The 14,245-nt window shown below is 49.2% G+C and overlaps 2 protein-coding genes across 10 annotated transcripts in view; one reads left to right on the plus strand and one right to left on the minus strand.

The window, feature by feature from the left end:
• The window catches only part of ST7L (suppression of tumorigenicity 7 like), an 88,388-nt gene extending 78,755 nt beyond the window's left edge, over nucleotides 1-9,633 (plus strand). For 3 of the 7 annotated variants that reach the window (XM_023535746.1, XM_023535736.1, XM_023535757.1), the window contains one exon: nucleotides 3,753-4,981. In XM_023535746.1, the coding sequence (XP_023391514.1) occupies nucleotides 3,753-3,821 (69 nt within the window). In that variant the 3' untranslated portion in view covers nucleotides 3,822-4,981. Of the gene's footprint in view, nucleotides 1-3,752; nucleotides 4,982-8,854 lie in introns of those variants that run through there. The other 4 variants (XM_023535740.1, XM_023535751.1, XM_023535748.1 and 1 more) reach the window with 4 other exon arrangements.
• WNT2B (Wnt family member 2B) lies at nucleotides 860-14,239 on the minus strand. Of its 3 annotated transcripts, XM_011367145.2 has the most exons (6): nucleotides 13,708-13,848; nucleotides 11,582-11,672; nucleotides 7,713-7,933; nucleotides 6,439-6,716; nucleotides 5,486-5,750; nucleotides 860-2,548 (listed from the first exon to the last, which is right to left on the minus strand). In XM_011367145.2, the coding sequence occupies exons 3-6, from the start codon at nucleotides 7,837-7,839 to the stop codon at nucleotides 2,319-2,321; spliced, it is 900 nt and encodes a 299-aa protein (XP_011365447.1). In that variant the 5' UTR covers nucleotides 7,840-7,933; nucleotides 11,582-11,672; nucleotides 13,708-13,848; the 3' UTR covers nucleotides 860-2,318. The 3 variants fall into 3 exon arrangements, with proteins under 3 accessions (XP_011365447.1, XP_011365428.1, XP_011365438.1); XM_011367126.2 differs by lacking the exon at nucleotides 11,582-11,672 and having other exon boundaries at nucleotides 13,708-14,239; XM_011367136.2 differs by lacking the exons at nucleotides 11,582-11,672; nucleotides 13,708-13,848 and adding an exon at nucleotides 11,155-11,573.
• Between the last annotated feature and the right edge of the window lie 6 nt (nucleotides 14,240-14,245).

A 14,245-nucleotide genomic window follows, 5' to 3' on the forward strand; every position in this document is an offset into this window, starting at 1 on the left:
ACAGGTAGATTTAACTTGGGTTGATTTCCCATGGAAGGCCTATCATTTACATGGTAACCTGGATGTTCTTGTGAGAGCAGGGGCTAAGTGGGACCTAAGGCTCTTCCTGGCAGCCCAGCACACAAGACGGCACCCTTTTGTAAATTCATTCAACTCTGTTCTTGAGTTCAGACTATGACCCTCTTACCTTCCCACTACCCTAGGGCTTTTCCTCCTCTTAATCCCAGCTCAAGATGTCAGAAGCCCTTCTCTTCCCCTCCTGTTTTCCCCTCCTTAATCCCACCATTGGCTCATCAGTTATCCAGTGGCCTCCACTCTGTAAGGAAGACATTCCCCTGGCCTGACTCACTCAGTCCCGTTTCTCCACAGGAATCCCCTCACCGCAGACCACAAGGGCCCTGACAAGCTCATGTTTTGTGTTAATGGATGTGAAATTGGAGCAAACCCCCTCGCCGAAAGAAAAACCACCCCAAACTCTCCCACACAGGTCTCAGCAGGTTACACAAATATTAGTCCTATCATCCAAATAAATCTGCCCCCATGGCCCCGAGCTGTGGCTCCCTTCTGCTGCCTGTGCAGAGTGAAGCTGCTCCACAAACATGTGAGGACCCCAGGGGACGTTGGGAAGGAACTTGGGAAGGGGGGAGCTATATTCAGAATCCCTTGTATAAGCCCCTTGATCTATACCCTGCTGTCAATATTGTATAGTCCTGAATTGAAGGTTCTGAGATAAGTCATGATGGGCTAGACCTGTAGGGGCTTTGGTAAGAGTGTCTGTTGGCTGGAGTTTGGGGCATAATTAAAACTCAATATCTGAGATAGGTTAGTACCCTCATTTTACAGATGAGAAGATAGAGGCTCAGAGAATTTGGGTACTTTGTTTAAAATATCAAAAACAGCTGTGATTTCAACCCACATCTGTCATAACTGCAAATTTCTATATCACTCTTTTAAAAAATATCAACAGGCAAGAGATAACCACTGTTCCAAGTCACATAAAAATAGGACATCACAGTTTTGGGGACTCCGTGTCCTGCCCTCTAGCTTACTGAGTCTGCTCTCTCTGGAGACTCCACCACTGCAGGCTTTGTTAGGCAGTGGGTAGTAGCAAAGAAAGAGCTCCCTTATTTAAGCTAAACATGGAGTGAACAATAATCACCAGGACTTGGAGAGCTAGTAAAGATTTGTTGAATAAATGGGGAAAGGCTACTTTCTAAGCTGTTTACCACTTTGGCCCAAAGCCCTAGCTCTCCTTCTTCTGTAGCCCGTGGTCTCTGCTCCCAGCTTCAAAGGCTAGGATCCCCTCCTAAAAATCACCAGAGTCAGAAATTTCTACCTGCCTCGTATACACTGATGCCTCATATGGGCCCTTAAGATCAGGACTGGTGCCCTCTCCCACCCTCCATGAATTGTTTACCTTTCTCAGTGTTTCCGAATCCTGGCTGACCTAGAATAATGCATGGAAATTTTAAAAAATAAAATCCCAAGGCCTAGGCAGATTTACTAAATTATTCTTTCTCAGGAATGTCCCAGGGTATTCTAATGATCTGTTAGGCATGGGTACCACTCCATGCCACTCAATTTGAACAAGCAACAAATGAGCAAAAAAGGCAGCGCTGTCTGATATAGATGGAAAGTACAGATTGGAAGAAAATGTATGTTTGTATAGTTATATAATGTTTTCCCCTACAAACACAGCAGTTTATAAACATATGAGCCTATGAATGGAACCTCGTCCACTATGGTTAACTCTTGTCTAACTCTCAATAATGAAAGAAGGTCGTAGCTTAAGAAGTTTTTTTTTTGTTGTTGTTTTGTTTTTGTTGGGGGGTGGGTTGGGGAGCGGGCAGTACCAGGCAGTATGCTCAAACTGTCCCGGGGAGGAGATACGTGGTTTCATCTATGTCTCATCTACCGTCAGCCAGGTAGGAAGAAAAAGAAGCTCTCTCCAGGTACCTTTCCTCTTGCACACACAATAAGTGTCAGGAAGCCAGTGCAAGGGACAGGAAAAATGAGCCTTGACCACATGCTTTAGTGCAACTCATACCACTCTGAAGACCCCTACACCTCTTCCACTCTCCCTTCTAACCTCCAGAGGGGGTAGTCCGGGAGCTGCTCAGATTCTTACATCCCCTGTCAACCTCCCAGGGCTAAGGAATCAGAGTCAGGACACCAGAGTCCCTCTGATTACTCTCCAAGTCCTTAAATAGAAGCTAGAGCTGCCCAGGGTTGAGGGTGGAGGAAGGCGTGCATGCGAAGATCTTGTGCTTCTGAGTCAGGAGGTTTGAAGTGGAGGGATGAGTGAGGTATTTATACGTTCAGGTCTGGTCCAGCCACTCTGCCTTCTTAGGGGCCTTGCAAGTATGGATGTCCACAGTATTTCTGCACTCCTTGCATCGCACAGCACAGCACCAGTGGAATTTGCACTCACACTGGGTGACACGGGTGACTCGAGTTGTGTCATAGCCTCGGCCACAGCACATGATTTCACAGCCATCTGTCCCTTTAGATGTCTTGCTGCAGACACGGCCTGCAGTTCCGAGGGAACCTGGGTTGGGGAAGAGAGAGAGAGAGAGAACCAAGTTACCTCCTACTTCAGCTGCTCTGCATTCCCTTACCCACATCCTCATGAAGAAACCATAAAGAATCTCTTTTCCTGAAAATACACCCACTAGCCAAAATGATCATCTCCCTCATAGCTCTCTGCACCAGGCTTATTTCTTCCCACCATCAAGGCTCCCCAAAGACCACTGACTTTACCTGCAGTGCCCTCCCTGCCAATACTCATCTCATATCCCCTTCAAAACATTGCCTTAAAGCTAGGTGAGGACTCTCTACTTAATGTTTGAATTTTTCTGTAATAAAAATGTTTAAAAAAATAACTTACCTATAATTTATTTTTTCCAAGAAGTCTTGCCACAACTCTAATCCTGATACCATTTGTTAGTATTTTGTTCCTTAGTTTATATTTTATTAAGTTGTACTATGTAGGGAAGTAGTAGCGTATGAAATTGAAAAGCTTGGGTCTGACGTCACAGTATCTAGGTTTAAATCCCTAGGTTCTGCCACTTCTTACTGTGTGATTTAGCAAGTTAGTTACTCCCTCTGGGCTTTAATTTTGTCATATGAAAATAGGCATAATGATAGCATCTAACCCAATGGATTTTTGTGTTCTATCTATAATCTCTGGTCAACTGAGGAGGTGAACGGATTAGTATGACTGACTGGAGGCATATCCCTGAGGAATTCCTAAAGAATATCCCTTGCCTTGCCTCTCACAGTGGGAACTCTTGAAGGGTAGGAACCATGTTAACCTTCTGCACAGATAATGTGCAGGACCTCGTTCTGACTGATTTCAGCAAAGGAGATGCTGCCAACAGATCATACAGTCATAGAATCCTGGATGGAATGGATCGTAGATGGAATCTACTCCAACCCTTTCCCAGAGATGGGAAAGTGACAAGCCTAGGGGTTCAAGATGGGGGGTTTCTACAGCAATAGTCTCCATATTCACTGGGATATGGGAAGAAAATGCTAGAACTTCTATATTTGTTTTTTAATCTCATCTATTTAAAGTATTTTATATTATGTTTTATAATGTATATATTAGAACAGTGGAACATAGATATAATTTAGAAATAAATATTCACATATTGGAGGTACATGCTCAAATTTTTTTTAGTGATGGGAATATACACTCTAGAGTGTGGGCTAACTAGGTCTTCTATATATGTTATTCTGTCTGACTCCAGGGGCTGGCTCCTAAGTCCTTCCTGTGCACCAGAAGCCTCTTCACCCTGGAGCCGAGTCATCCAGTGTAGCAGCCACTAGTCATCCAGTGTAGCAGCCACTAGGTCATTTAGATTTTACATAGTTAAAATTAAATAAATTTTAAAACTTAGTTCCTCAGTCATACTAGCTATATTTCAAGTACTTGATAATCACATGTAGCTAAGTGGCTACCATATTAGAGAGCACAGATGTAAAACATTTCTATCATCACAGAAAGTTCAATTGGTCAGTACTTCGGAGGGAATTCCTGGCTCCATACTCCCTTCTGGGATGACTTGGATCTTTTGAATTCCAGGCCCCACTTTGGGCTTTATGAGACCTAATTTTATGCCTCTGAGAAAAACCAACACACATGGGTCATCCTCCCTCCTAACTCCAAAGATCCTTCCCCGAAGGTGCATTTTAGGCATTGTAGCTTAGGTGTACACGTCAGAGGTTAGGGAATTATTTCCAGGCATTTGGAGAATGGCCCTCTCGATTGTAACACATGGGAAGAAAACACAACCTAGAGGCAGGAAATCACTAGGCGAATCAGGGCTCTCAACCTTTTCTCTCCCAGCACCCTTCCTTCAAAGTACACAGACTACTTTCTCTGTTACTTGGGTGGAGCTCCACCCTGTTTCTGTGCCCAGTTTTGCTCTGAACCACTTGACACTCCAGGAACGACAGTGATGGGTGAAAACAAACAGTACTGAAGACAGCTGAGGTTTTTGGCTCCACCTCACCTAAGTCCTGACCGCTGGGTCTGCAGAGAAGAGCCTGAGAGCCCATGACAGTAACCAGGGGAAGAGCAGTTCTGTTACATGGCATGTTGTTCCTAGTTTAACCTATCTAGTTTAACCTGAAATATGAGCCAGGATGGTAACTTCCACTCTTTTGGGGGAATACCATATCACCTTCCCGCATCCCCAGGAATTCCACCACAAATATCTGGAACAGACTGAAAAATAACTATTTGCTGCCTTCTGCCAGTGGTTGCCTTTGGTAATTATCGCCTCTTTCTTTGCTTCCCTAACTCCATTTTAGAATCTTCAATGGCAGCATGCTGGATAAAACCTTTCAAGGTTATTCATGGTCTGATCTCAACCTATCTTTCCACCTGTAATCTCCCTTACCCGAAACCTTCACTCAGTCAGATTAATCTCTCTGTTCCTAGAACAGATCCTGTACTTTCTCACTTACCACTCGGCTTATGTGTAGACAATTATCTGCCTGTTCTCTCTAGCCATCCATATAATCCTCACACTTCAAGAACCAGCTTACATTCCACTTTTTCAAATCAGCTTCTCTTGATTTCTCCAATCATCTCTTTTTTGCAGTTGCATTTGTCTACCTGTTACATTACATCTCTTAGCTAGATTTTAAAGAGCCAAAGACTTAGGGCTGCATCTTATGCTTCTATGTAGCCCACACATTGCTCAGTACTGAGAATGGGTGACTCATTTAAGATTCACTGAGTAGAATCTATCACTCCTGTGTATCTTACAGACCTCCTCTCTGCTTGGGCTGCACTGTGCCTGGTGAACTGAGGCATGTATCATCAATCTCATTACAAGGTTTTCATGTCAGGAAGAGACTGACTCCTGCCAGAGCGTCCCCTCCCTAACTCCTAAGGCTGAACAGACCTTGACTACTCAAGGATGCCAGCACTAAGAACTGGGACTCCATGTCCCTACACGCTTTCCTTACTCACCTGCAGCCTTGTCCAAGACACAGTAGTCTGGGGAGTTGTCAAAGTAGACAAGGTCAGTCCGGGTGGCACGGCGATAGCCTTGGCGGGCTGCTGTGAAGTTAGCGCCATCCTGGGTAGCCGTCACCTGCACAGCCCCATCATAGCGCCGCCGTAGGTAATCACCTGTGCGGCGGAAGTCTGAGAGTGCACGCCAGCAGGTGCGCAGAGTACAGGAGCCACTCACGCCATGGCACTTACACTCCAGCTTCAGAAACCGCCGCACAGCCTGGGAGGTGGAGAGGCAGAGAAGGGAGAGGCAGCCAGTCAGGGCACTTTTCAGTCATCCCTAGGACTAAAATGTGAGTGCCCTGACGTCTGCTGGACCTGGTGCTGGCTAGCTAGTGGAGCCACTGGTTGTTCTCTCCCCCATAAGCTCCCCCTCATTCTTCTCGATCAAATTCAAGGACCTCTTCTTCCAGAAAACCTTCTTGGACCAACAGTGCTTTCCTTTTTATGACAGGCCGTTTGAACTTCAGAGCCATAGGATTCTGTTCATGATTACAGTATGCTGGTACATTCTCTAGTTTTCACGTTTTAGAGTTCAAGGTACCATGCCTTCTACTTTTGTAGCATGTCATTTTCCAGCACAGGACTGGGCACAGAGGAGGTGCCCAAATACCAGTGAACTGACTAGAACAGTCTTTATGGAGGCAGTTTTTTTCCTTCTCAAAAAATTATTTCCCTTCTTTTTCCCACCTTCCCCTGCTTTCCACCTATGTGAACACTGTTTTGCACCTGGCTGAACCTAAGCATTCCCAAGCTCCCTTGCATTTATTGCTCCTGTCCCAGGGGTTAGGGCCTTTGGAAGTGACCCAGAAGCCTTCACCACTTCCACCTTCACATTTAGTCCGAGATCACATATATGGGTCACCCCTGGAAAATATGAATGCACATGCACAGACATGGGTACTGACCGTGCGACCACAGCGGTTGTTATGTAAGTTCATGAGAGCTCGGGCATCCTTAAGCCTCTTCTCCTTGGCATCCACAAAGGCCTTGGCAAAGCGAACACCATAGTGGATATTATCACTGCAGCCACCCCAGTCAAAGTCCCCACGTTGGTCATGGTGTCGGCCACGGGTGTAGGGGTCACAGCTGCACACACTCAGTTCACCCTGGCTGCAGGCACGAGTAATAGCATGGACCACCCCTGCTGATGAGATGGCGTACACAAATGCTGCTTCCCGGCTACCTACAGAGAGAAAGGCAGAAGTGCGTTTCGGGAAAGAGGCCCACTTAGCCTCCAACCGTGAAATCTCTCCTCTTTTTCTTTCCCAGAGCAACCCCATGCACCCCCTTTATTCAAATTGCCTTTTCCTTCCAAGAGCATTCCCCAGAGTATTTGACCCCTTCCCCTAGCCCTCACTTCTCTCTATCCACTTCTTTGCACAGCTGACCTTTTGGGCTGACCTGTACTCTTGCCTCCTTCCAAACTTCCTGGGTCCATCCATTGAAAAGTTTCAGGGTGAATCATCTCCTCCCACTGAGTGCCACCTCTGACTCAGTTAAGCCTGCCTTAGTCCACATTACAGGCCTTTTCAGGCCCACTCTGCTGGACAGTTCCTCTACAATGGAGACCCCAGCCCAGAGGTCAGCCTGTTGGAGAAATAGGCTACTTCCTCCTTCCCTCCCTGCCACCACCAGCGCCTGCTTAGGGATTGATGAATCATCACTCCTGTCCCCCTGACACCTCTAGATTCTCATCTCATTCCCTTTCTCCTAGTTTATTGTCTAGCTCTGCTTAGCTTTTTTGCTGAGCTGGGGCCAAGCTGCTGACTCTCCAAATATTTACATATCACCTTTCTGTTTCTCCCTTGCTCCCATTACTGTAGAGTTGGGAGTGTTGGCGTGAGGGTAGTGATGGTGGTGATAAGAACAGAGCAGGCATACCTAGTCCTCAGCCTGATGGCGCATGGAAACCCACAGGAAAGCGAGGAAGAAAGATGGAGGTGCTTGGGAATGTGGTTCCTTTGTCCCATCATCCAGAACACTGGGACTTAGAGGGGCTCCTGGCTACATATCTAAGGTACGAAGGGTCTGTTCCCAACTGTCCTGGGCTCTGCCTACCCTGTTCCTCTTATTATGAGGTAGTGTGTAGGAGAAGGGAGAGGGGCTTACACCTACCCCACCCACTTACCACCCCACGCATAGAACGGAAGGAGCTAGGCAAGGTGGAAGAGGCCCCTACTTCTGAGCATGACACGGCCAAACACAGTGTGGTCCCGGTCCACGGTGGTGCAGTTCCAACGGTGGTGGCGGAACTGGTGCTGACACTCCCGGATCCATTCTCGGGCACCCTCACCCACCGAGCGCATGATGTCTGGGTAACGCTGGCACAGCTGCCGCTGCCGGCTCACCAGCCCAGGGATATTGTCACAGATCACTCGGGCCCCCAGTGCCCCGATGTACCTGCAAGGTGGAAATGGCCCTGTCAGAGCATCCCAGCCCTTTTTCTGCATTAGGAGAGGAATAGAAGGGGAAAGGTTTGGCATTTAGACCTTGGTATGGACCCCTCCCCTTCCCCAACCCACATTCCCTGAGCCTGATGGGTAGAACCGTTTCCCACAAGTTCTGGAGAAATAGTTATGCAGTTGCAGAGAGAGTAATTGAGTGGTCTCCCACCATTAACGGTTCCCCAGCCAAAGGCCAAAGTGACACACACTACCAGAACACAGGCCAAGCATGTGTCACGTACACAAGAAGTGATGGGCATGTCACATAAACCCATTGCCTGTTTATTTAATAAACTTTAAGAGCCCCATGGAAAAATAAACTAACAAAACTGGAGTCTGAGACAACACTCTTACACCCACATGTAAGCGACACATCCTGCAAGGCTGGTCCATGAAGACATGGTTTGAGGGAAGAAGGATGGAGACAGGGAGGGGCCAGTGGGAAGAAACATAGTGGGCAATTCTGAGTAATGTTTATAGCCCTAGTCAGACTCATCTAACTAAAAATCCTCATTCCTAATGCTGAGGTCTGGGGAGGAAGACCCCACTCTCAACTCTCCTCCCCATACCCTTTATTTCTAGACCCTATGGCCTTTCTTAACTAATGAGTCTTGGGTCTTTCAAAATCCCCCCCTTCCCCACAACCTATAGAGCAGGATGTCCTGCATGGACCTGCACGGACAAAGAGCTATTGTAGTGGGAAGCCAAAAGCCAAGATAAAGCAAGAATGTGACACTCACCATATTCCATCCCCAATTTGCCCAATATGAACAGTTATAAGATCATTTGGAGTGGGCTAGTAAAAGATAGGTGGGTTGCTAGAGTCATTCTTAAATTTCTCAAGGCAATTATCTTCTCTTCATCCAAACACTCTTAGCCCTGGACACCACCACAAGCCGGAGGAAGACCATTTTAGAGAGAAGACAGGAAGACACCATCATCTTTTCTCCCCACAAGGCCATCAAATGAGGTCTGGCCCTTTCACCCACTTCTCGCTCCCTTTTCTAACACCCAGCAGCACCTTCCTCGATTTGATGAGAATTCTCTATTTTTCTGTCCTAACATGTTAAAGGATGCCTTCTCTCCCCTTTCCTGAACAGGTGGGGGCCAAGGAAGGCAGTTGCTGCTACAGACAGAAAAGATTTGGTTTGGGCTGTGAATGAGCCTATGGTTTGGTAAAGGCCCCCAAATGGGCCTAGAAGTGGGTGAGGAGAAGGGAGGGCGGCCAGTGGGTGAAGAAGAAAAGCCGAACTTCTCTGGGCTCTCCATGGACCTGCCCCCCAATTCACACACCCAGCCCTCACCCACAGACTGGATCACCACTGGTGACACCAGCTCAAACAAACACAAGGAGGGCTGATGCTTGCCTCTTCTGAAACTCAGCAAGGCTGATGGGGCCCATCTGTCCCCGGGGAGGGATAAGAAGGCTGACCCATCACTGAGAAATCCCATGGGATCAGCGTCCCCAGCACTGTCCATCAGGGCAACAGCTTCCAGGAACAAACAAAATAAACACCCCCGTCTGGGCCAGGCCGGAAAGGGCTGCCTGACGCACAGCCCAGAGTTACACCCACTGCCGCGGTGCTTTGTTTGGAGAATCGAGACCGTTGGAGTTGGAGCTCGTCCCTGTCTCACCACGTTCTGCTTCCTCAGATCAGCCTGGAGTACTGCCTTAGGCAATGGGTGTTTTTTTTTTTTTTTTTTTTTTACTGGGTCTTGGGAAGAGGGGGGTTGGATGGGCATGGGAGGCCAGTAATCTAGCCCTCATGAGACAGTCTGGAGTGAGGCAGGCCAAACTCTGGCTAAAAGTCCTTCCTGTGGTCTGACTTAAATCCATTCTGCTGCAGCCCACATTGGTCCTTCTTGTTACATCCTCACTGAGCGTGGGAACGTCTGTTCAGTATCTAAGATGGGAAGATAATTAAGTTTCTCCTATGACCACTCTCACTCCACTAAGTAGCTGCTTCAAGATTCTGCAGAGCAGGGCACTTGCCTGCTGACCAGTGGTCATCCCCTTGTGGGGACCTCCAACAAAACTGAGCCTAAGGGTTAGCCCGTCCCCCTCTCAATTCAACACATGCCTGCAAAATGTCTACCATGTGCAAGGACTCAGCTCAGCTCAGCTGTTAGGGGCAGAAAGATGTTTAAGGCATCCTCCAGCTCATGGGCTGGTAGAAGGGCCGATATCCCTGACTCTTTAGCTCTGTTAACCCTTCCAGAAGTTTTCACTTCCTTCCCAGCTACCTGCCCCAGAATGTTCTCTTCACCTGCTTTTGACCAATTCACATCCCTTCTTTTGACAGAATGACTCATACCCTACTCTATACTCTAAGCCCCTTGCTACTCAAAGTATACCCCACAACAGCAGTATCTGCATCACCTGGGGATGTTAGAAGTGCAGAATGTTGGGCCCTATCGCAGGCTGAATCAGAATCTGCATTTTACCAGCATCCCTTGGTGATTTGGATGCACTACTCCATAAAGGCAGAGATTTTTGTCTCTTTTGTTCAGTATCCCCAGTATCTAGAACAGTGTCTGGCACACAGTAGGTACTTAACAATTTGTTGAATAAACACCTAACTGCTCCAGTTTACTTCCAACTCCCTTCTCCCCTCTGGTAGTCATAAACTTCATTTTAATTATAGCTTTACTCCTTGTGGACATGGCTAGCCATTGGCAGATGTTTTATGTTTGTGTCTTTTTAATGAGGCCAGGGATCCTCTTATTTTCTCCCTTTCTTTTACAGCCCCTAGTGTACATGGTTCAGCCCAGCCCAAATAGGGCTTTGAATACAAAGATAAAACTTAATTACCTTCCCTCAGTCTCGTAATACAACATCATTTATATGGTACTTTTACAGTTCACAAAACATTTTTCTACACAAAAATCCTATGAGAGAGAGAGAGCGAGAGAGCGAGAGAGAGAGAGCGAGAGAGAGAGAGCGAGAGAGAGAGAGAGAGAGCCATTTTACACGTGAAGAAAATGAGGTTCGGGGAGAGTAAGTGGTAGTGCCCAGCTCTGTCCATCAGAGCTGGTCAGAAAGGAACCAGGTGAACCAAGGACATCTGATTCCAAAATCCAAGCTCATTTCCATTCCAAGAGCAAGAGAGGAGCACAGGGCTTAACCAAGAATACGCCCATCTGGCTCCCAAATCGATGTGAACTTGAGTTTCTTACCACTCTCCTCTCCCTCACTTTCTTCATGTGTGAAATGGGGAAACAGTATCTACATCACTGGATTATTCAGTGGATTGAAGATGATGCTGATAAGGTATTTAGCCATAGTGTCTGGAGCTTAGTAAGGGCTTGTTAAATGTTGGTAACAGTGATGCTGGTGTCATGATGCTGGTGTCTGTTCCTTTCCCTTTGTGATTCCTTGAACAAGGTCCTGCTCTTGTGATTCCCTATATCCAGCCTCCTGCAGAATGCAAGATAGAATAGGGAAGCACATGCCAGGAGCCCCCTGTTTCTTGTTCTGCTGGTCATAGATTATGAAGAGACCATCATTTCCTCCTGCAATTAAAGGCAGGAGAGAGGAGTGGTGCTGGAGGGGTGGGGGAGGGCTGTGGGGAAGAGCAGACTGTTAGTTGGTGACAGTGATGGCCTTCTGCTGCAGAGTGGAACATGGACACACACACAGTCAACAGCATCTCTTCCAGGAGTTGTACAGAATATCAATCTTGCCGGCTTTTTTCCTAAGGGAAAGAGAAATAATCCCCTTGGGGGCCTGTCCTGCCTTTAGAAAGCAGCTTTCCAGTTCATCCCAGAAGTGGTGCCCACTGAGGCGAGCATCTTGGGCTGGAGCTATGACAGGTGTGAGGCTAAAGTAACCTCTACTCTCACTCCGCAGCCTGGCCCTGCTGCTGCCCTCCTCCATTTCACAGGACCACCGAATCCCTCTGTATCTCCGCCTGCCTTCCGAGCTCGCTCTCCCACCCAGGAGTTTTTCCAAAATCTTTAATGTGAACCATGTGGGGGGAGGGGGAGAGATTAGTAGAGAAAAGAAAAGGGAGAGGGAGTAGCCAAGGGGAGAGAAGGGGGACTAGGAAGAACCCCAAATGGGTCTTTAGGGACCACTACCAGGATGCTGAAACTACCAGACACTTTCTCACCTAAACACCAAGTGGTCTCCAAAACAGCCTCCCAAACCGGTAAGAAGCAATCAAGAGTCCCTAAAAGCAAATTGCCACCTGGGATGGATAAAGATGTGCAGTGGTCACTGCATCCTTTCCCTGCAGGGCCACTGAAGATGCAAGTCCCCGGCCAAACTGAGCCCTTGAAGGTAAAGGGTGGCTTTAAGCTCATTCCTCTTGCCCTATTCTTCCCTTTCTCTTTCTAAAGGAATGCTTCAAGCCAGATGTAAGATATGGGCCTCCCTGCTCCCCCATCCAGAACTCCCCTCCTTGCCTTCCCCAACACTGCAGAGATAAAAAAGATCTAAAAGAGAGATTTTTCTGAAACAGGAAAATGGGGTGGGGGTAGGATGGGGGTGGAGATGGTGAGAGATGCATCTTGAAATGATAGGAATCTGCGGCCCAAGCTTGCCGGCCCCTCAGCCAGCTACCCCTCACCCTTCCAGCCAGGATTCCAAGTCAAGAGGAGAAAACAGGGTGCAAGGTGAGAAGAGACCACACTTGGAGGTGGTGGTGGGGTCAGGGCGGGTTAGAGAAGGGCAGAATAAGGAAAGGGGGGCACTGCATGGGTAGAGAGGGGCAACAGCCCAGTCCTAGAGGCCAGTTTGATTAGGGAGAGTGAAGAGGAAAGATGAGATGACTCTCCACTCTCCCAGCTGCCCTGCGCCCCAGAAGGTGGGGAAGGAGAGAGAGCAGCTCTTCCTGAAAGAAAAAGATGAGTGCCATCCAGGGCTTGGGGGTGGGGGAGGGTGCCGGAGAAGAACAGCCAGCCAGTGGATTTTTAATGCCTGTGTCTACCCTCTTGTGAAGTGTCAGGAGTTTAAGGCCTGCAGTAAATCGAAGGAGAGGGTCTCAATATTTGGGGACTCCAGAAGCCTCTAGTTCTTGAAGGGGAGAGAGAGAGTCAACTGGGGAAGAAAAAGAAGACAGAATGGAGACATCAAAGTTTGAAGTGACGTCCTTAAAACAGGCTGAAGACAAATGCCTACATTATGAAAACCCGAGTGTTTTGTTTTAATTGTGGGAGTCGATGGGGGCGTTTTTGCTACGGTTCCATGTCTAAACCTTGCTCTGGGTGCTGCATCCTCACGAGAGCCCTACTGCGTTACCGAATGCCTAGACCAGAGAGGAGAGACTCGTCCGCCCTCGCCAGCCGCCCCTTTCTCCACTTCCCAGGGCGGCAGCCTTAGGCGATCAGGGGTTTCTGCTGGACAACCAAGACCCCAGATGGGCGACTGCTTTCTTGAATCCACGCGGAGATAAACTCGGAAGGCAGCTTTTACCCTAAAAGGACTGAGCTGCAATACAGGGGGCATAGCATATGGGGGCCTGGAAAGCCTTGGACCACAGGGCGTCCTCATTCCAAACACCCAGCACCCCCACCTCATCGCGGCGGGAAGGCGCGGCGCTCTCCTATCTCCCCCACCTCTGTCCCCGCCACCCCGTAGTAGCTCCAGTGACAGCCCAGCCCGGCACCTCTCTAACTCCGTCGAAGCGACAACCTGGTCTCCTGAGCAGCCGGTGCCAGGAGCTGTGTTTTCCCTCCGGCGTTTGTGACCCAGCGCCTCACCCTCCAAACCCTGAGAGCCACACTCACCACCAGGACGAGTCTACGCGGGCCGGCAGCGTCAGCAGCAGCAGCAGGAGGAGCGGCAGGCAGGCAAGACTCAGGCGGGCCGAAGCCCGAGAGCCGTCGGCAGCCGCGGGTCCGGGCGCCGGGACGGGGGCGCGGGGGCGCCGGGGGGACAGCTGCGCGGCTTCCTCCGCACCACCCGGCCTCAGCATAGCTCTCCAGAGACGCCCGCCGCGCGGCCCGGAGGGGCGTGGACGCGGCACCGGCTGGGGGTACTCAGGCTGTTCCTACTCACCCCCCTGGGGGGCCATAGGCTTGCCGACGGCTGGGGATCTAGGAACACCTGGACTCCGGGGACCGGGGTGCAGCGACCCGGACAGGGGCGCAGGGAGCGGCGTCCGGAAGCCGCCGCCGCCGCACTGAGCTCAGGGACTGGGGCGCGCTGCCTGAGCGCGGGGTGCGGTGTCAGGGGGTCGGCGTCAGGGGGTCGGCGACGCGGAGTGGGGCTGCGGGCAGAGTGCGCGGACAGCCCCTCCGGCCGCTGGCTCTCATTGGACGGCAC

The sequence above is a fragment of the Pteropus vampyrus genome, unplaced genomic scaffold, assembly GCF_000151845.1.
Source record: "Pteropus vampyrus isolate Shadow unplaced genomic scaffold, Pvam_2.0 Scaffold6, whole genome shotgun sequence".
Lineage (NCBI taxonomy): Eukaryota > Metazoa > Chordata > Mammalia > Chiroptera > Pteropodidae > Pteropus > Pteropus vampyrus.

Excerpts from the sequence above, each read along its gene's own strand:
- WNT2B (XM_011367126.2), bottom strand. The coding sequence starts at position 13,895 with ATGCTGAGGCCGGGTGGTGCGGAGGAAGCCGCGCAGCTGTCCCCCCGG. Across the intron at positions 7,934-13,707 it reads CGCGTAGACTCGTCCTGGTG|GTACATCGGGGCACTGGGGG; the intron begins GTGAGTGTGGCT and ends TCCACCTTGCAG. Across the intron at positions 2,549-5,485 it reads TGTCTTGGACAAGGCTGCAG|GTTCCCTCGGAACTGCAGGC; the intron begins GTGAGTAAGGAA and ends TCCCCAACCCAG.